The sequence below is a fragment of the Haliotis rufescens genome, unplaced genomic scaffold, assembly GCF_023055435.1.
Source record: "Haliotis rufescens isolate VD_foot unplaced genomic scaffold, xgHalRufe1.0.p SCAF_9, whole genome shotgun sequence".
In the NCBI taxonomy this organism is placed as follows: domain Eukaryota; kingdom Metazoa; phylum Mollusca; class Gastropoda; order Lepetellida; family Haliotidae; genus Haliotis; species Haliotis rufescens.
The window spans coordinates 29,157,548-29,178,837 of record NW_025964383.1 but is presented as its reverse complement, the minus strand read 5'-3'; the positions used below and the strand labels follow the sequence as shown (position 1 = coordinate 29,178,837).

Sequence of the window (21,290 nt, the reverse complement as noted above, 5' to 3'; positions counted from 1 at the left end):
CTCGTCTTATCACACACCCATCTTACTAGTACTCGTCTTATCACATACTCATCTTACTAGTACTCGTCTTATCACACACTCATCTTACCAGTACTCGTCTTATCACACACCAATCTTACTAGTACTCGTCTTATCACATACTCATCTTACTAGTACTCGTCTTATCACACACCCATCTTACTAGTACTCGTCTTATCACACACCCATCTTACTAGTACTCGTCTTATCACACACCCATCTTACTAGTACTCGTCTTATCACACACTCATCTTACTAGTACTCGTCTTATCACACACCCATCTTACTAGTACTCGTCTTCTCACACACCCATCTTACTAGTACTTGTCTTATCACACACCCATCTTACTAGTACTCGTCTTATCACAAACCCATCTTACCAGTACTCGTCTTATCACACACCCATCTCACCAGTACTCTTCTTATCACACACCCATCTTACCAGTACTCGTCTTATCACACACCCATCTTACCAGTACTCGTCTTATCACACACTCATCTTACTAGTACTCGTCTTATCACACACCCATCTTACCAGTACTCGTCTTATCACACACCCATCTTACTAGTACTCGTCTTATCACACACCCATCTTACCAGTACTCGTCTTATCACATACCCATCTTACCAGTACTCGTCTTATCACACACCCATCTTACTAGTACTCGTCTTATCACACACCCATCTTACCAGTACTCGTCTTATCACATACCCATCTTACTAGTACTCGTCTTATCACACACCCATCTTACCAGTACTCGTCTTATCACACACCCATCTTACCAGTACTCGTCTTATCACACACTCATCTTACCAACATGGTTGTCACAACTCCCATACTTCAACATTTGTTGCTCTAAAATTAGTTTTAGGAGGTAAAGTGGTCTTACGATAACGAGATTTAAAGCAGCTATACTTTAAGTGAGATACAGGTCTGTTTCATTGATCGTATTATCACTGAACATACAGCTGACAACCACAGAACAGACAGTTGTAGAGTTTGTTGATTAGGACTCAGCATCAATCTTGTTTTGACAGTTTTTCCTATCAAATTCAAGATTATATCTGATGATATTTGGGTACATCGAGGTAGCAATAAGGAAAAGTTGCTCACATATTTGCCTCCCCTGGCATAGACTTGACACCACACATCCTCAAGTACTTGAAATGTTCTCTGAAATGAAAACATAACAAATCCATTTTCACATTCTGTTTAACTTATCACTCAGTGTCATTAAAATCTGATCTTAGCTGTTGCTGCCATTGTAAACAAAGACCTGCGGACATCCCATTACGGGTCACGTTAATGGCCTTTCATCCAACCAATCAGAGCGTTGCTTACCCGATGAGGAAAGTGACAGTCGGAGAGTGTTTTCTGATCATGCAACCTTGAATAGGTTAACAGGGTATTCAGGGTAATTACAGTTATGGGCTGTACGACTGAATCCTTTAAAATCATCGTTCTTTTCTCGCTTTAATGGGATAAACATTTGAGGTGAGGTGAAATGGGGTTTAACGTTGCATCCAGGATTATTGCAATTATATAGTAGTGTGCATGCATGTGTGTGTGTGTGCCTGCCTGTACTTGTCTGGACTGATGCTGATTTATAGTGCTATCTCACTGAGATACCATGCCGCAGTTTAGCATAGAACACCTCACTAAAACACAGTTTACGGAGTCCGAGCTGACCAGTTCTTGTTTTAGCCCCTTAATGCCGAGTGCCAGACAGGGTAACAACAAGTACCATCTTTTAACATCTTTGGTATGACGCGGCCGGGGATTGAACCCCGGACCTTCCGCTCTCTAGGCGGATGCTCTTCCTCTAGACACAAAGGCGTTCGATAAACATTTGAAAGGAAGAAACTTTGCATAGCTCGTGGGAAATACTGCCATACAATCAGATAAATCTGGGCCATCTATTGGACATTCCAGAATATATAGACGTCAATCGGGATGTCACGATTCACCAGTATTTCAATGCATCAACATTATTGTCCAAGGATACAATATGCGATACTGTTCCGATTCATTTTTTAATCCTGTATCGTTTTACACATAGAACTTAAAAATACAACAGGAAAGGAATAACTTTGTTGGCAAAATGGAACCAACCTACATTTTAATAAACAATGTTATCATTATTAATTTATGCTATATCTACATTTTACATTGTACATAGTTTTAAGACTTTAATTCTGTTCTAGTAGTGGGAGTTGACCCTCAGGTTTTATCTGATATAAAGTATTGATTGATGCATCGTGTCCAGAATGTAGAAAATGTTGGATTACAGAGTGTCCAGTATAAAGAGAGCACCTACTTTAAGACAATCTTGTTGTAGAAAGCCTTCAGCTCAGAATCACTCCTCTGGGGCTCAATCTGCAGACATGGCCGGATGTAACGACTATCGAAATTTTCTAGCTTTTCCTGAAAAGTAAAAACAGTTACATGTATATGGTGATGAGTTCCAGCTAGGCTGCTCACAGAATCCTCCGGAAGCAAGGGAGTTAACTGACTATAAAAGTCCAGTTTCCACCATTGCCAAACTAGGTTGGAATTATTTTTTGGCTGGCCTAACGAGTCTTTGCATCGTGTAACGAAATAACATCCGGTTTCTAAACTTCTGTGCAGATTTCGGTCGATTGCAGGCTTTGCAAAGCATGTGTATGGTTAACTTTGTGTCAACAGATATTTTCCAAATCTTTTCATGTTTTTAACAGGACTTTTACAGTCAGGTAACTCCCTTGTCTCGGGAAGATGGCTCACGGGTGTTGCTTAGACAATGTTCATGATGCAGTCTACAGGGAGGCGTCCTCTCCTGGGCTTGTATACACTAATCCCTGGATCCATTCCTGTGGTTTATCACGATCTCAAATTACCCGCCCTTGAATTTCATCAACATTATACCGACCCACCAAATGTCTAGATAAGGGAAAAGGTAATGGGTGAGGCAGGTTCTCCACCAGTTTTAATGGACATGAAGACATCCTGACACCAAAAAGATTTTGAAGGCTTTCTTTTGAGTTTCAGAGTTTTTCAATGTTGAATTTCTTGCAAACTCTATGGTAATCAATGGGACAGACAGGCCGCCATGTTGTTGATTTTGCCAATTGAGGCTTGTGGCAAGCATTCTGATAGGCCGGTTACACTGAGTAGCTAATAATGAAAATCAAGGGCAGATAATTTGAGATCGTGACAACCAAGGGATTGGCCCAGGTGTTAGTGTAGGTGTACGGAAATGTGAGCCTTGGGGATACAGAGGATGACGTGGGAGAAAACAGGTGTGTGTTCTGTTCGTAGAAGAAATCTTGGAGACTGGATGCAGATTGATTTTGAGGAAGATTGTTCCAAGGCACAGATGATGCACACTGGAAAGAGTCATGGCCATATTTTGTTCTTGTTGTGAGTCTGATGTCCTTTGATCTAAGTGTGTGGGATGGAATGTGACTGTTGAGGAGTGGTGGCACATGTAGTGAGTGAGTGAGTGAATTAGGTTTGACGCCGCTTTTAACAGTATTACAGTTATATCGCTGTGTGTCAGCTTAATGTGGGAGGAAAGTCCAAGGTGATGCAGGTCTCAGACTTTTACCACTTCGGTGAAACCCACGATTCTGGAGTGCCCAAGGATGCAACTCTACACAGCGAATCGCGGTGCCTTAGACGACTGGGCCACCCGTGTGACAGATATAATGCAGTTGAGTCCACCTTCAGACACTTGCTCTTAAGATAAAATATTTTGTTTGAGAACATGAATTGTTGGACAAGCTGAAACAGAAGCAAAGAAGCAAGAAACAAATGACTTTTTCTTTGTTTTTACCTTGAAAGAGTATTTTCCATTAAATCCAATGATATCTTCCATCCCTGCCATCAGGTGATCAATGATCTGGAACAACAATGGAGGACATGTGTGAAGCAGGGTCAAGGTCATTTGCCACACCTCACAGCCTCCCAAAGAAAAAACCCAAAGTGTTTCAAAAAATGGGTATGCTATTTGTCTATATTGCAAACTAAAATAACGACTAACAGAAATATGAGAAGATTTTGCATACTAAACCCCCTTGCTGTGTTGAGAATGAGCTGAGATGGGTTTGGAAAATGACAAGAGAGCAGACGACAGTAAACTACGGTTATAACAAACTCAAAGGGACCACTAATTTTAGTTCGTGAATACATTGTCAACCTGTCCTTGAACAAGTGATTTGTACTCATATTTCTGCTAGTTGATATCTGATTGTGCAAGAGAGACAAATAGTATTTATCTATTTCTGTTTTGTTGAACACGTTTCGTTTTTCTTCGGTGGCCTGAAGCTGATCCAAGACAGCATCAAAGAAGGCTTGCATTAAGATTGACCTGGATTCTTTGAGAGTACAATGAAGGGGAATGATACGGGGATGAGTTTCAGTCTTGTATAATGATACATACCTGTCAATAAATATAATATATCGTCGGATCATAGGTTTTCGGACATCATACGTTTTTTTAAACATCAAATGTTTATCACGATTACTCTCGCTTATTAAGAAGACTTGTTAATTTGATTGCTGAAAGAAAAACTACGACTGTGTCTTAAGTGTTTGAAAACCCATAACATGTGAAAATATGTTTTTTACCAAAATTACCATGGCAGTATAAAATGTTTGACGATGGCATACCAATATTTGACAATGCCCTCTACTACTGCTGCCTCCTGCAAATAACAGATGAAAAAATGTCTTGAAGGAGAATGTAGACATTTCATGATATTGTAGAAAGTTCCTGCAAAAAGATTGTTCTACAAAAAGAAGGCCCCGTAAAAACACTTCATTAGAGGTTTATAGTAATACTTCCAGACCCTTTCTTCCTGGAGTCACTGGAGTTGTAGATCTTACGTACATGGTTGCTGAGCTCCCGGTACATGCTGAGCTGCTTCTCCGGGGCAAGCTTGACCTTGAACACTTCCACCAGAGGCTTCATGGTGATACCCTGGGACAACATAGCAGGAGCAGTATGTTAAATATAGGACATGTAAGTACACAAAGAACTTTGAACTGGATATAGACAAGCACAGAAGGGAGAAGAAGGAGGAGGAGAAAAGAAGAGAAGGGAGAGGAAGGAGGAGGAGAAGGAGAAGAGGAAGGAGAAGAGAAAGTGGAGAGGCAGAATGAGGAGAAAAGGAACAGAAGGAGAGGAAGAATGAGAAGGAGAAGAAGAGTGAGTGAGTGAGTATGGTTTTACGCCGCTTTTAGCAACATTCCAGCAATATCACGGCGGGGGACACCAGAAATGGGCTTCACACATTGCACCCATGTCGGGAATTGAACCCGGGTCTTTGGCTGACGAGCGAACGCTTTAACCACTGGGCTACCCTACCGCCCCAGGAGAAGAAGAGGGTTTGTGGAGGAGAAAACATGAAGAAACACATGCAGAGGAAGAGGATCACATCTAGTATGCAGTAGCAGTTATATTTAGCAGTGACGTTGGTCAATAGCCCTTCAATACTACATCTGCATGATTTTTCTTTCATTTTGTGCTGGTAATGTACATATGTTGCACGTTCTGCTAAATATAGTCGCTCGCAGTCCTCTGCCAATCCTCAGTCAGATTGTAGCCACGGGATCAAAACTCTATGGTGATGTTATCACTAACAGCTTGGATATTTCTTGAAAAGCGAACTTTGTAATTTTTGTCATTACTGTAAGTATCCAGCCACTTTAAAAGTATTAGCACACATGCAGCTATCTTCGTTAATTGATCATCACAATATTTCGTAATACTATTTCAAGTGGTGAGGATTATAAGGGACTGATCGTTTGATATTCTTGGGGGGGGGGCCTAGGATTTTGTATTGATTAGATATTTTTCAGCTACAAAACCAGTTTTTTATTAAAAACTATGAGCCTGATTTATTAAAAAAACAAAAAAAACATGCAAAAATGTCGTTTTTGTGGTAGGCAATTCCTATTTTCCAAACAGTCTGAAGCCTGATAATTTTTTTCAAGATGTTTTGCGTACAATTCTTTTGGGGGGGGGGGGGGGGCGAATACTGGCCTCTGAACAGGGGTGGATAAATAAATACCTGGCATGAAATCAAACGGAATCAAAGCTGTAACTAAGTCCTTGATCTACAAGATTTTGAAGTCTGTTACCTGAACAAACACAGTAAACATGATGACAATAAGCGTGGTTGTGACGAACATATTCTTCATGTTGGGAGGCAGAGAGGCTTCATCCAGCAGCATCACCAGGGAGAAGCACACGGCCCCCCGCAGTCCTCCATAGGCCTGCAAGCAAGGTCAAGGTCATCACTAGCGGCCATTAAAACTATTTCACAAGGTCCAAATCAGACAGTACTGCACCAGTCCATCTTTACCATGATTACGGCATAAGATTGGGCAGGACAGTTTCAGGGACACCAGCTGTATTTTGCAGACCTTCATTGTACTAATTATGCAACGTCTTTAACTTATTTGTGATTTTTTGCTTGTTGAGCAAGTTGGAAGGTCTTTATTTCCTGATGGTGAAATTTGATTTCAATGTGATTGGTTTTCTTTAATATTTTCTTGGTGTAACAGAACAATTACAATTTGTTATATGAACTAATCATTTATTTCATAGATATCTCCTGGAATGAAAGGCTAAACAACAAGGAAAGGTTTCTAGGAAATAGGTGCGTCAGTTTAAATCCATTGCGTCAGTTATTATTGTCACGAAATACAATATTTTTCAAATTTCCATGTCAAATCAAGCATACTCTGTTTTCTACAACATGCTGGACAACTGACATCGTATTACTTTTATTGTTCTTACAGGTTCATGTTGTCTGCCTCATAGCGTTTATCCACCTGATGAAGGAGTAAGTATATACTCCGAAACGTTGTGTTCCTCATAATAAAGACGTTGACATCCATCAATCCCCTCCCATAAGAACTGTCTGGGTAATACTTCAGTGTCATTAATGTACTGTTTGTCTGAGTACTACTTCCGTTTGATCGATATACTGTTTGTCTGAGTACTACTTCAGTGTCATAGATACACTGTTTGTCTGAGTACTACTTTAGTGTCATAGATACACTGTTTGTCTGAGTACTACTTTAGTGTCATAGATATACTGTTTGTCTGAGTACTACTTCAGTGTCATAGATATACTGTTTGTCTGAGTACTACTTCAGTGTCATAGATATACTGTTTGTCTGTGTACTACTTTAGTGTCATAGATACACTGTTTGTCTGAGTACTACTTTAGTGTCATAGATATACTGTTTGTCTGAGTACTACTTCTGTGTCATCGATATACTGTTTGTCCGTGTACTACTTCAGTGTCATCAATATACTGTTTGTCTGAGTACTACTTCCGTGTCATCGATATACTGTTTGTCTGAGTACTACTTCAGTGTCATCGATATTCTGTTTGTCCGAGTACTACTTCAGTGTCATCGATTTACTGTTTGTGTGAGTACTACTTCAGTGTCATCGATATACTGTTTGTCTGAGTACTACTTCAGTGTCATCGATATACTGTTTGTCTGAGTACTACTTCAGTGTCATCGATATACTGTTTGTCTGAGTACTACTTCAGTGTCATCGATATACTGTTTGTCTGAGTACTACTTCAGTGTCATCGATATACTGTTTGTCTGAGTACTACTTCAGTGTCATCGATATACTGTTTGTCTGAGTACTACTTTAGTGTCATAGATATACTGTTTGTCTGAGTACTACTTCAGTGTCTTAGATATACTGTTTGTCTGAGTACTACTTCAGTGTCATCGATATACTGTTTGTTTGAGTACTACTTCAGTGTCATCGATATACTGTTTGTCTGAGTACTACTTCAGTGTCATCAACATACTCACTATCATGAACTGCTCGTCATAGCCAATCTTCCTCACTCGGAACTTGTCCAGCTTGTTGATCAGGAAAGACAAGAAGAAGGTGACTGAAAAACAAAACCACACATACATGCTACAATTTTCCTTAAGGATATGCATTTGTTTTTGTTTAAAGTCTGCAATACGTTGTTGGCAATCTCCCTTGAACACAATGTATTAGTCAGTATGTAACCTCTAACATAACCAAACCTCAGCCAGATCTTACCACACACATGCATGCTAGGGAACTGTGCCAACCTCAAAGGGATGTCCAGTACCAAATAATTTCTGTAGGCATGATAAGCATGGTAAGAGTGAGTGAGTTAATGTGGGAGGAAAGCCCCAAGTGATGCAGGTCTCAGACGTTTACCACTTCGGTGAAACCCACAGCCCGGGTATGGTGCTGACAAACCTAGAAACATAATTGGGGCGAACCGGGATTCGAACCCACAATCATAGGTTTCTGGCGTGCCCAAGGGACGCAAGTCTGCACAGCGAATCGCGGCGCCTAAGACGACTGGGCCACCCGTGCCCCCAGCATGGTAAGAACTGTCCGTATGAGTCATATGTATGCATGGCCGGGCTGATGGTGTGATATCTTCCCTGATGGCCAGGCTGATTGCTCATGCTATTAACCACTAGTTTACCTAGCACCAGCCGATACATTTGAACACTGCTGATTTGGCAGAAAACAACATTCATTTGTTTGTTTGTTGTTTAACGCCGCACTCAGCAATATTCGGGCTACATGACATCTGTCTGTAAAAAATCGAGTCTGGACCAGACAATCCAGTGATTGACATCATGAGCTTCGATCTACACAACTGAGTGAGTGAGTTGGGTTTAATGCCGCTTTTAACAGTATTGCTGTTATATCACGGCTTGTCAGCTTAATGTGGGAGGAAAGCCAGAAGTGATGCAGGTCTTAGACGTTTACCACTTCAGTGAAACCCGTAAGCACGGGTATGGTGCTGACAAACCTAGAAACATAATCGGGGCGAACAGGGATTCGAACCCACAATCATAGGTTTCTGGTGAGCCAAAGGGATCTACGCATTTGGGATACAATGACATGATCAACCAAGTCAGCGAGCCTTACCCCCCGATCATGTTAGTCGCCTCTTACGACAAGTATGGGTTGGTGAAGACCTATTCTAACCTGGATGTTCACGGTTGGACACGAGTGACTTACTGATGAACCTGTAGACGAAGCAGAAGAGGATGGTCCACAGCACGAAGCCTGTGTGCCAGTAGTGTTCTCTTATCAAGGCCAGGCCCAGGAACAGGAAGATCACAATCTCCATGGTGGTGCTGCCGAAGGAACAGATAAGGTCAATGTTCATACATGCAGGGGCGGTCGGGTAGCCTAGTGGTTAAAGCGTTCGCTCGTCATGCCGAAGACCCGGGTTCAATTCCCGACATGGGTACAATGTGTGAAGCCCATTTCTGGTGCTTCGCCGTGATATTGCTGGAATATTGCTAAAAGCGGTGTAAAACCATACTCACTCACTCACTCATACATGCAAGCACAACACTCACTGTTTGGGATGGAAAGGGTGGGCGCCGTGTTCTAATGTTATCAAGGATTTATCTAGGATTCCAAACTAAGTGCCCTTGGCACACAGATTCATTATTTTGTTCATGTACTTATTTTCCTAAACTCAGAGGTATTTTAACATTGACTCGTAACGTTGGATTCAATGCAATAATGTTAAACTAATCCTTAAAGCATCTTCCTCTGTATGGATCATGTTATCAGTAAAAGACCAAAGCCATGACATCAATTATATCACTTACAGCATGACTTGGGAAATGTTTAATTCCAATATGGAACGTTTATTGACATTTCCTGCAGACTTAGGGCCAAAAACTGGCTTCTAAGCAGGCCCAGACCAATCCCTCAGTACGCATGCTAATGGGCTTTTGATTTTAACACGCCCTCCTCCTCTCCAAAAAATAATAAAAAATATATTTAAAAATAACCCCCCACAAATAAAACCAAACAAATCTCAGAATATGAATTGAAATGAATTTGAAGCTGAGGACTTTTTTCAGGCCTAATGCTCTAAAATATCACAAGGACACAAGAAATACAAGCTAGGTACCGGTAATTCAGTCTGCTGATTCTGTATTGTTATTATTCCACCCACAACAAAGGCTGAGTATCATATTAGCACCTTAATATATATCATCTGTGTCATTACAGTAAACTACGGTTATAACGAACTCAAAGGGACTACTAATTTTAGTTCGTTATAACCGTAATTCGTTATAAGCATTTATACAGCATAACTACAGCATATAGTCGGGACTAAAAAGTTAGTTCGTTATATCCGTTAGTTCGTTATAAGCGTGTTTGTTATAACCATAGTTTACTGTACATGCATTTTTTAAAATTAGTACAAGCAATTAATTTATGACTTTCACCTGATGACCTTGGTGAAGTATTTGACGGTGGTCTTGGACTTGTCGCTGATGTTGTGGAAGGCGTACTGGACCTGGACAAGGCCACAGCCGATGATGCTAATGATACCGGAGAACTCGAACAGCTCTGCCAGGAGGAAGCCGAGGTATGCCATGCTGTAGATCACCAGAGGCTGCACAACTGCAATACAAATAGTCCATAAATAGGAGGAAGTCGTCACACTTATTTGGAGGAACACAACCAAGATTTGAAAAATTGAACTACAGCAAATAACAAAATGATTTTTTTTAATTTACCAATTTATTTCTATACAACTTGGTTCATGGAATCCTTTCAGAAAATGATTGGTGGTTTAAAATAAAAAAAGGAGGGGGGGGGGGGGGGGGGGGGGAAGAGGTGAGAGGGGGTGTACATTAAATATACAAAATATATACAATTACAAATACACTATAGAGAGTGAAAACAAATTACAACACTATATAGCTGGATTTTTTTTAACACTCCAGGGAAGAAGAAAAACAATACCTCAGATTTTCAAAAATTAATATCGGCAACAGGGACTGCTTCCAGTCTAAACTCTAGTTAGAGTTTCTTACATATTGTGTTAAGGCAGGATGTAATCAAACAAGTCTCTGTGTGACAGACACCATGTACTGAGGGACAGGCCTCTGTGTGACAGACACCATGTACTGAGGGACAGGTCTCTGTGTGACAGACACCATGTACTGAGGGACAGGTCTCTGTGTGACAGACACCATGTACTGAGGGACAGGTCTATGTGTGACAGACACCATGTACTGAGGGACAGGTCTCTGTGTGACAGACACCATGTACTGAGGGACAGGTCTCTGTGTGACAGACACCATGTACTGAGGGACAGGTCTCTGTGTGACAGACACCATGTACTGAGGGACAGGTCTCTGTGTGACAGACACCATGTACTGAGGGACAGGTCTCTGTGTGACAGACACCATGTACTGAGGGACAGGTCTCTGTGTGACAGACACCATGTACTGAGGGACAGGTCTCTGTGTAACAGACACCATGTACTGAGGGACAGGTCTCGGAGCCAGGTGGATACTGATCACTGCTGCATGAGACCAAGTGGCCCTTTCACGTTAGACTGTGAGATTTGAAGATTTACATGCGAGGTTTACATGAACTGACCAATCAGCTGACCAACCCTTTACATCTTAATAAATGTTGAGTAATGTTAATTTACTTGATGTGTTAAAGGACAATTATAACATATAAATAGCTATATATATACGTTGACATTCTTGCCAATTTACGAAGGGAAACATCGTACCACATCCCATTGTTCTTGCATACAAAAAGAAAATGGCAGCATGCGAGAAATATATCGGTATATGGATTCTGGTGAAACCAGACAGAGGTAAAATTATTAACGAGATCATGTACTTCATAGTTAAGTAGGAGCTGGGGAGTATTAGCAATTTAATGGCAGTCACTACAAACAGAAAGGGTTCTCATCAGTATGTGCATGTACATTACCTTTAACGTGTACGGTGAACTTGGTGATGACAGCAGTCATGACACCTGCCAACACCCCCAGAAACAGGCCGCCAAAACACACCACAAAGAACTTGACAATACCGAGTACAATCTGAAACAGTCACCACCTCATTAGATATTCTGCTGCAAACACCGTGACTCTCCCTCGTTCCCTCTGACACCAGAATAGATGCACCTAAATGTGCAGCAGTTCCTGAATATGTGTATATGGTGACATGGCAAACATGGTACTTAATGACACATCAAAATTTGGCTTATGCAGGAGAGTTCTTAACACTGGAGACTTGCCTTGTGGGAAAGTTGAGTTCTGGAGGTAGTGAACATAGGAAGATATTCCAGGGAATGTAAGTGAACAGTATTTGCAGAAATATCCTTGCAACAAACGCAATATTTGGGATTACACTTTCTTAAAATAAGTACAAATTCTAGTACTTTTTTTCCTTTCTTTTTTAGCCTAGCCACTGAGGCTGGCCACCGAGCCTGGTCACCAAACGCAATCAAGTTGCGAGCGTATGTTTGAATCTCCACAAATGACGTCATGACAGAACAATGTATTATCGTGAAATAAACCACACTTCGTTCTTCACAGTTCTTTGCCTTTTATCGCGTACCGATCTTACATTAATAAAAATACATAATTATTTGATGCGAAATTTCAATCCTGCCTGTGTGGTTGGTAAGCAGTAGGGCTGCAACGATACAGGAAGGTCACGATATGATACGCATCTCGATATTCTGGTCACGATACGATATGTTTCTCGATATGCAATGATAAAAAAAAACAAGACTTAAAGCATGTAAAGATTGAACCTTTCATGATTTTTGAACAGTCAAAATTATTTTATGATAACAAGACTACTGAAGTTGTTCAACTTTCCTTCAAAACAATTCAAAGTTCAAACACCAGAAAATAATTAATGTACTCCACCAGTGATACAACTTCAAAGAATTTTGATGCATTGTATCTGAAATTATTGTTTTATCAGGAATAATTTATTCAAATATCGTGTTACCTTAGTTGCAGCTTTTACTATATAATTATATATTTATAATTATAAGAACCACAAGTGTAGCATTTTGGTACTGGTGATTGCTATTGCAGGATATTTTTACGTATGGAACAATTTGACCAGTCACCCTAGGGACTTCCCGTGCTACATGTATTTCGATTGCGATAACGTTATGTTGACATATATTAGCCAAATTGCCACAAATATGACTTTTAACGAGTCAAAGTATGGCATTTTTAATATATATATCCATTCTCTAGCAACTAAAGTTCGTTTCAATGCATCAAAAGCGGTAATCTGACCGTGGTTGCTGTATCTCTTCACACACGATTTCACATAACTTAATGAAAACAATATTAAATGAAATTTTGAATAAAATTAATAAAATATATTACAAACACAAGTCCAGATATACAATGAACACGTTTTAATAACAAGATAGTATAATAATGGTATTGAATTGCGTACTTCAGTTCGGATTTGCTGACTGGTATTTTCGGTGTTATGTGCTTGCGGTGATCAGCTGATAATGTTTTATGAGATGGGGAAAAACATCTGTCGGTGTAAAACCTGAGCTTATTAAAAATGTAAGTACCAGTATGTTTTTAGGAGCCATGCGTCAGCGCGCGCAAAAACCAAGTTAGCGGTTTATTGAAAGGCACAATACCGAGGAAACGCTGTACTTGAGATTTGCGTTCCATATCGTGGCGTATCGATAAATGGGCCCACGTTTATCGTATATCGTATCGTGGGTCAAGTATCGCGATGCATCGGAATATCGGTGTATCTTTTCACCCTTAATAAGCAGTGATTACGACAACTTCAGATGAGAGCTCTTTGGTTTGAGTAGTGACAAATGTCTGTCTTTGAGATAGTCAGCAACACTTCATTCATTTCTATTAGATTGATTCAATATAATTATGAAGCCTTAAAGTTGGTATACTACTATCGCAATACTATTACAATAGTGTGGGCTACTATTGCCATACAATCCTAAGGCCAGGTGTTTTATATTTTTCGGATTACGGACCCGCCGACTCTAATTTTTGAGAAATTGTAAAAAATGAAATAAATCTTATTGCCATTTTCTTTTCCCCCCCCGATAGCCGTGTAGTCAGTTATTTTATTTGTTATCATCACCTTTTAATAAAACACTTATGAATTTACCACTGTAAACTAGTAAAGAGATACATAATTGATCTTTGTTGATCTCAAAGCCGAACATGAATAGCCTCCCTTGACAATTGTCCGTGTTGTAAGTGGTAGAATTTTTATTGTTACAAGGGGCTTTATCGTCACAAATGGTGGTCTTTTGAGCACAGACTATATTCATTAAGTATGCCAGAGGCATTCTCCATTAAAAAAAATGCATCTGGCATTTTAATTTTTTTTCCCCTCCTCCAATCCTGGACTTTGGGCTGAAATATCCGTAATCCTAAAAATATAAAAAGCCTGGCCTAATAGTGAAAATAGCCCCAATAGTCAACCTTTGCAACTGGGATCTTTGGTAGCCAGGAATCCCAACAGCCAAATGCAAAAGTTTTCATGTGAAACTCGAGTGAGTGAATAGAGGCTGTTTATCAAGTAATAGTTAGTGTTGTCGATGCAATAAAACAATCCAATAAAGTTGGTATCATGATAAAAAAATATGCAAATGAGATCGCCTAGCAGCAACTTATTTCAAGCCCCAGATATCACTTGGCATCTTCCCGAGGCAAGGGAGCTAACCAACAATAAAAGTCCAGTTTCCACCCTTGCCTAACTAGGCTGGAAATATGGAGTTACATTTTGGCTGGACGAACGAGTCTGTGAATAGTCCAATCAAAATCGCATAACGAAATCGACATCCGGTTCATAAACTGCCGTGTAGATTTCAGCCAATTGCAGGATTTTCCAAATCTTTTCAAGTTTTTAATCAAGATCCTCACATGATTTGATGCAATCCACAAAGTAAGACCCGTTTTATTACAATATATATCTTGATTATTGGTCATATCATCTTGACTGGGTGCTGCCATTTTGTTTGAAGCAAATGCAAGTGATATGAGAGGTGGAATATGATTGGTCACTGGTGGCACTACGATGATCAAAGCGATGCCTCCTTTCCAAAAGAAGCTACATACTACTGTTCCTAAGATATTTTTTCAAACATGTCACCATAGTGATAAATATGCCTGCAAGTCATTTGGCACTATATGATAAATTTGGTGGTTCACTAAAAAATGGAATTCCTACTCAATTTATAAAGCTTCTTCAGTGAGTGAAATTACATTTTAAACAAGCATTATTTGCTAAATTATATGCTAAACAGATTATTGCCCTCATGTTGTCGACATAGTAAATATCTTATGTTAGAAATAAAAATGGCTGGCATAAGACACTTCTCATTCCCAATAAATGATATCTTCGATATGGAAACAAACTGGGCTAATGATCCATATTTATCATCTCAGTCAGAAATATCAATGGGCCGGACAATGCACTGGTTGATGGTATGAGATTATAAACCTATTCATTGGGATCGCTATTAAGTAAGAGACTTCTTTCTATAGGCATTAAAACCTATTGAGAGGTTTTACTTTCCAATCGGGTTAAATCTCATAAACAGGGACGTTGTAATGTCCCTGGGATTTTATATAATATCCCAGGGATTTTATATAATATCCCAGGGATTTTATATAATATCCCAGAGATTTTATATAATATCCCAGGGATTTTATATAATATCCCAGAGATTTTATATAATATCCCAGGGATTTTATATAATATCCCAGGGATTTTATATAATGTCCTGGGTATTTTATTAATATAACTTCCGTTCAGATTGTAACATGTAATGAAATGTAAAATCAAATGACAAATGTTTTCTTTATATTCCCGAGGATCGAACTTGCAACCTTCATATCTGTAGCCCAGTGAGTGTACCACGAGGCTACAGAGGTGTTGATAAGCCTCACTGTTTTTTAGAATGTCCTTTTCAAGATCCGTACGCCAGCAACAGATATTTTACGCTCGTTTCCTAAGGTTCATGGAAAGTATGTTCGAAACATAAAAATGTTGATAAATGTTGTTTTAAGTTTCTTTTTTCGGTTTATAAGCATGGAAAAACACTTTCCCTCGGTTTTGGTAGACAGAGCATGCCCTGGGGGTCAGGAAAAACCGCGGAGGCTTCGCCCCCTTGGTTTTTCCCTCTCCCCAGGGCATGCTCTGTCTACCAAAACCTCGTGAGCGTGTTTTCTCCAATACATCAGTCCCTGCAGAGGGGTTATCAAACACCAAACAATACAGGCAATACAGGTCAGATTTTACACTTTTTTGTTGTTGTCACACATCACAACTATTACACTACTTTGGCCGATATTCCAGCCATATGACATCAATGGACATCAAAAAGAGGCTTCACACACTGAATAGAAAAATAACAGATACAAACTGTAACCTTTATACACCACATTGTGATGGCCCTAGCTCACCTGGTCTGCTAACAGATACAAACTGTAACCTTTAAACACCACATTGTGATGGCCCTCACCTGTCTGCTAACAGACACAAACTGTAACCTTTAAACACCACATTGTGATGGCCCTAGCTCACCTGTCTGCTAACAGATACAAACTGTAACCTTTAAACACCACATTGTGATGGCCCTCACCTGTCTGCTAACAGATACAAACTGTAACCTTTAAACACCACATCGTGATGGCCCTAGCTCACCTGGTCTGCTAACAGATACAAACTGTAACCTTTAAACACCACAGTGTGATGGCCCTCACCTGGTCTGCTAACAGATACAAACTGTCACCTTTAAACACCACATTGTGATGGCCCTAGCTCACCTGGTCAGCTCCGATCGTTGGTAGATCGTTGTAGGTCTGAAACACCTGGTACAGTACAACCGTCACACCATCTGCAGCAAAACACATGCAGTACTGGCTCAATTGGATTGTGTTCAAATTTGCAGTCATGGATGCAGCATTTTACATATTTGACTCTGGAAAATTTCATCACCAGGATAAAAAATAGGGTAGGATAATATTCACTCTTACATGGGCAGGGTTAGAAAACATGTGTTAAATGCAGGTTGTCTGCAGTTGGTAACATAACTCTTGGACAAATCTAATATCACACAGATTACATTGGTGTCAGGTTCCAGGAGATTCCCTGACAGAGGGAGTGGATCTCCCTGAAACATCAGCTGGGGACAATGTCAAGTGTCTGCTTGGCTTCACCTTACCGTTGAGAAGTGACTCGCCGAACACCAGGAAGTAGAGACAGTCGTTGACACCCACCTCCTGGAACACTGCCAGAACCTGGGGAACACCATCACATCACTGTCAGTTGTCTGTCACATTCATGGCTGATTCATGGCCCCAAAATCCATTTATTATCACAATTAATAAATCTTATTTGTAGATAGGTTTACATGAAACATTGGAACCTGAAGGGTTTTACGCATTTATTATTGTTAGATATTGTTGGTTGCCATGGGCCTATTCTGCCCTAGATATCTAATCCTCATGGAAAGACAAGCAAGTTGTACATTGTTACTTTTAGTCAATGAACAATCTCTTTAAAATCAGACCTTAGTTCTCGTTACCGCTATACAAAGATCTGAAGACATCACAGTAGGGGTCACGTCAGAACGACCTCTCATCCGACCAATCAGTGCGTCGCTTACCAGATTATGAAAGTGACAGCCGGAATGTAATTTCTAATCATTACAATTCTAATTCCTTACAATCTAGACCATCTATTAGCCATTCCAGAATGTTTTTTGTTCAGGTTTCAAATTTATAATCGAAATTTGTCAAAATATGTTTCGAAGTGAAGTCGCCAATTTGAAATTAGTGCCGTAATTTAAAGCATGAGAAAGCTGCCTTCTGATTGGTCATTCCATTGGTGACCCGTAATGGGATGTCCTCGGATCTTTGTTCAGCGGTAGCGAGAACTAAGATCTGATTTTAATGAGATTGAGTCAATGAACTTTTAAAGATCACAAGGGACCAAACACTTAAAAAAAATGACCCATTTCATTGCTATCTGCATAAATGCATTCTTGAACAAACATCTGTTGCAAATATTGGGTAAAGATAACCGAATGGGTGATTGTGAGGCACCTATAGAATCTGTTGCCCGACTTACTGCAACTGGGTCCACAGCCACGATGAGAGCTGTAAAGATCAACACTTGCACCAACGTGAACTCAAATGGAAGCACTCCCATCCCTCCGCTGATGGCCAACCCATAGAGGGTTAAACCTGAAAACAAAACAAACAATTCGAAAGACCAATTTCAAGAAGCTTATTTACACTCATTCACTGAAATGCATGCTACTACATACTTCATACAAACACAACAAGTGTTTTTAGCCAAGATGCTAGACTAACATCTAGTCTCTGAAATGAACATATCATACAGACAAAAAAAGTTGTTCAGTTATCTTAATAAAAATATAATAAAAGGGAACCCAGTGACTCTCTTCATTTTCAGATACTGCAGTAATCTAGACTTGCCAAACATGCAGCTTCCATAGAATTTGATACAAATCTATATCATATCCAGTAGGGCCGTTACGATTCACTCGCGTATTCGGTGAATCGAACCATATCCATTCATGAATTGAATTCGTTATTCGTGGCCACTAGAATCGAATATTTATGAATATGCAATCATGTGCATTTACATACCCTGTACCTAAAACATCCATAAGAACATATGATATGCATAGGTTTCTTTTAAGACAACACTCTTATAATATTTAATTTGACGGGAATTTGGTCACTGGTCATTGTAGCATTTGAGCAGATACTAAGACTAAGTACCTGGACAAGTGCAGTATATAAATGTATAATATAGATAATTAACAAACCATGTCAAATAATTTATGCCTCACTGAACATGCTGAATATGACAAATAATACATCAACTGCTGACTTGTTATTGTATTGGTGAATTAATATTCGTATTCATTACCCTATATTCGTGATACAAATCGTATTCGCCTCATAGGTTATTCGTTGCAGCCCTAATATCCAGTCATAGGCGTGCTTGAGTAACATCATTAGTTATGATTGTGAAAACACTGTCCTGGCTTCCGGTTGTCCATAACTATCAGCACTAAGTACTGTACAGTGTTGGCTTCCATTGTGTTTTGCTAATCACCTATCAGCGCCAACTATCTGTTGCCCTCCCTTGTTCTGTTACCTTTAGTTACCTTATTACTGTTGTTGTTCTTACATGTACATATGTACATATATATATGTTCTCTGCCTCATAGCATTCATTCACCTGATGGAGGAGGAAGTATATACTCCTAAACGTTGTGTTCCTCATAATAAAGACATTGACATCCATAAATTGGGATACTGTGACATGTATCAACCAAGTCAGCAAGCCTGACCACCCGACCCCGTTAGTCACCTCTTACGACAAGCATAGTCCCCTTTCACAGCAAGCACGGGTTGCTGAAGACCTATTCTACCCCGGATCTTCATGGGTCCTTCAAGTATGACCAAACCATCCAGAGTTCCCTCCCTTTGTCTGCATGTTAATGTAAACTGTCAATTCAGAAAATGTAACTTACTTGTATTAGTGAGTTGATAAAGGAAATGCAGTACACCATGGCACTCTTTATTTACAGCTGGTCTATAGTATACAGACCTTTTACTTACTTCAAATGTATGGACAACTCACGTAATGTCTTTTTCACCCAGTGTTCAAGATTTTTCGAGGAATATGAGTCATTATGAGAACTGACGAGTATTAGATATATTTTTTAAACCAATAAGTACTGTACTGCTCATTTGTGAAATTGAAGAGTAATGGTACGATAATACACCACTATAATTCAATGACGTTGTGTTGTACATTAGTATTTTGTTGCCCAACTTGAGTAAACACAACTGAGACGACAGAAATTTGAGTGTTATTATTAGCCAATCATAATGCAGGATTAGGAAGAAATCCGTTTACCATTAATATGAAATGTTCCCATTTAAGCGGAGGGTAATATCCAATACATTAAACAGAAGTTTAATGATGTTTAGATGAATATTTGAGAACAAATAGACACGTTATGTTAACAATTAACACTGAGAACAACATTTGTCTGGAGCACTGTTCACCTCTTATATTTTCCAAAACAAAAAGCTCTGTAACTTTTTTGAGAGGCATTTAGGAGTTATAGTACCAAGTAAGCACAAGATATATGGATGAACAACTTCTTTATTACAATTAGGAGCGACGTTTCGGTGTAGGTACTAACACTGTGATCACTAACGGTGTTAGAACCTACACCTACACTTGCTTGATAACAGTGTTAGAACCTACACCGAAACGTCGCTCCTCATTGTATTAAAGAAGTTGTTCATCCATATATCTTATCCCTACTTAAAAAGCTCTGTGTTAAGCAAGGTATTTTATTTCTGACAACACAACAGATGCACATAGATCTCCAGTGACTGAAAATGTTATTATACTTATAACTTGTGGAACATTTACCATGGTAACTTGGTTTACACATCTACATTTCTTAAAAACATTTGATTCATGGATAAAATTTGATAAAATTTCCAAAACAGTATATTTTCGAGTGATCATATGATGTCAGTGTTAACTTGGACCTGTATCCTAGTATTTGTTCAAAGGACAAGTCACTTCGTCACATCAACTCACTCAGTGAGCTACTATGGAGGATTATATAAAAACTTTTCAACAGAAATGAAGTAACAGATTTTCGCGTAAAAATATTGACAACGATAATAAGAAAACACACTTAAGGCGACATTTTTTAAATTTCTTGGTTTACGTATTTCAAACTTATATCAAAAGTGAGGTTGGCAAACATATATATAAAAAAAAAACTCTCAGGTTAATAAAACAATGTTCATGTTATTGTGAAATGCATGAAAGACACTAATAATACTATTTTGGGGGCGATTAAACTGGTCAACACTGCCCTTTGTGTTGACAAGCTTTGATGGTATAAGAGAAGCATCTCAGCGAGAAATATCAGAGTGACTTCCCTTTGCTTTACACTTGATGAGGAAACAAAATTCCTTTTTTGATTGTACTTTTTATGCTTTTTTTAAAGTAAAGATCAGCAGTTATAAAACAAGGAGTAATTTTTATTTTTTATATTTTTTTAAAATGTGGACCTTGAAAGAACGGCGCATGTGTAAACCAAGAAATAAAAAGAATGTCGCCTAAGGATTAAAAAGAAAAATAATTTATCAGAAATTAGAAAACAAACAATACTATATCATCTTTTAAAAATATGACACAAACTACTTATAAGGGACTGCTTATTTGTTATAGGGGGTGCTGGGATGATAAGATTAAGGAGTAGGGTGGGTGGGTGAATCATGAGAAAATGACAGAGAAAGAAGGTGGGGTCGTCCAAATTGATTACGACTATTGATTACGACTAGCCCTGAGACCTATTCACCGGCCCACC

At 39.3% G+C, this 21,290-nt stretch overlaps 1 protein-coding gene across 2 annotated transcripts in view; it reads right to left on the bottom strand.

Annotated features, from left to right (window-relative positions):
• The window catches only part of LOC124130842 (sodium/hydrogen exchanger 1-like), a 67,978-nt gene that overhangs the window by 7,483 nt on the left and 39,205 nt on the right, over window positions 1-21,290 (bottom strand). For both annotated transcript variants that reach the window (XM_046493873.2, XM_046493862.2), the window contains exons 8-19: window positions 17,978-18,093; window positions 17,070-17,145; window positions 16,672-16,742; window positions 11,805-11,916; window positions 10,292-10,469; window positions 9,057-9,175; window positions 7,850-7,932; window positions 6,143-6,277; window positions 4,890-4,979; window positions 3,834-3,899; window positions 2,337-2,443; window positions 1,133-1,192 (exon numbers count right to left, since the gene is read on the bottom strand). In XM_046493873.2, the coding sequence (XP_046349829.1) occupies window positions 1,133-1,192; window positions 2,337-2,443; window positions 3,834-3,899; window positions 4,890-4,979; window positions 6,143-6,277; window positions 7,850-7,932; window positions 9,057-9,175; window positions 10,292-10,469; window positions 11,805-11,916; window positions 16,672-16,742; window positions 17,070-17,145; window positions 17,978-18,093 (1,213 nt within the window). The remainder of the gene's footprint in view (window positions 1-1,132; window positions 1,193-2,336; window positions 2,444-3,833; window positions 3,900-4,889; window positions 4,980-6,142; window positions 6,278-7,849; window positions 7,933-9,056; window positions 9,176-10,291; window positions 10,470-11,804; window positions 11,917-16,671; window positions 16,743-17,069; window positions 17,146-17,977; window positions 18,094-21,290) is intronic.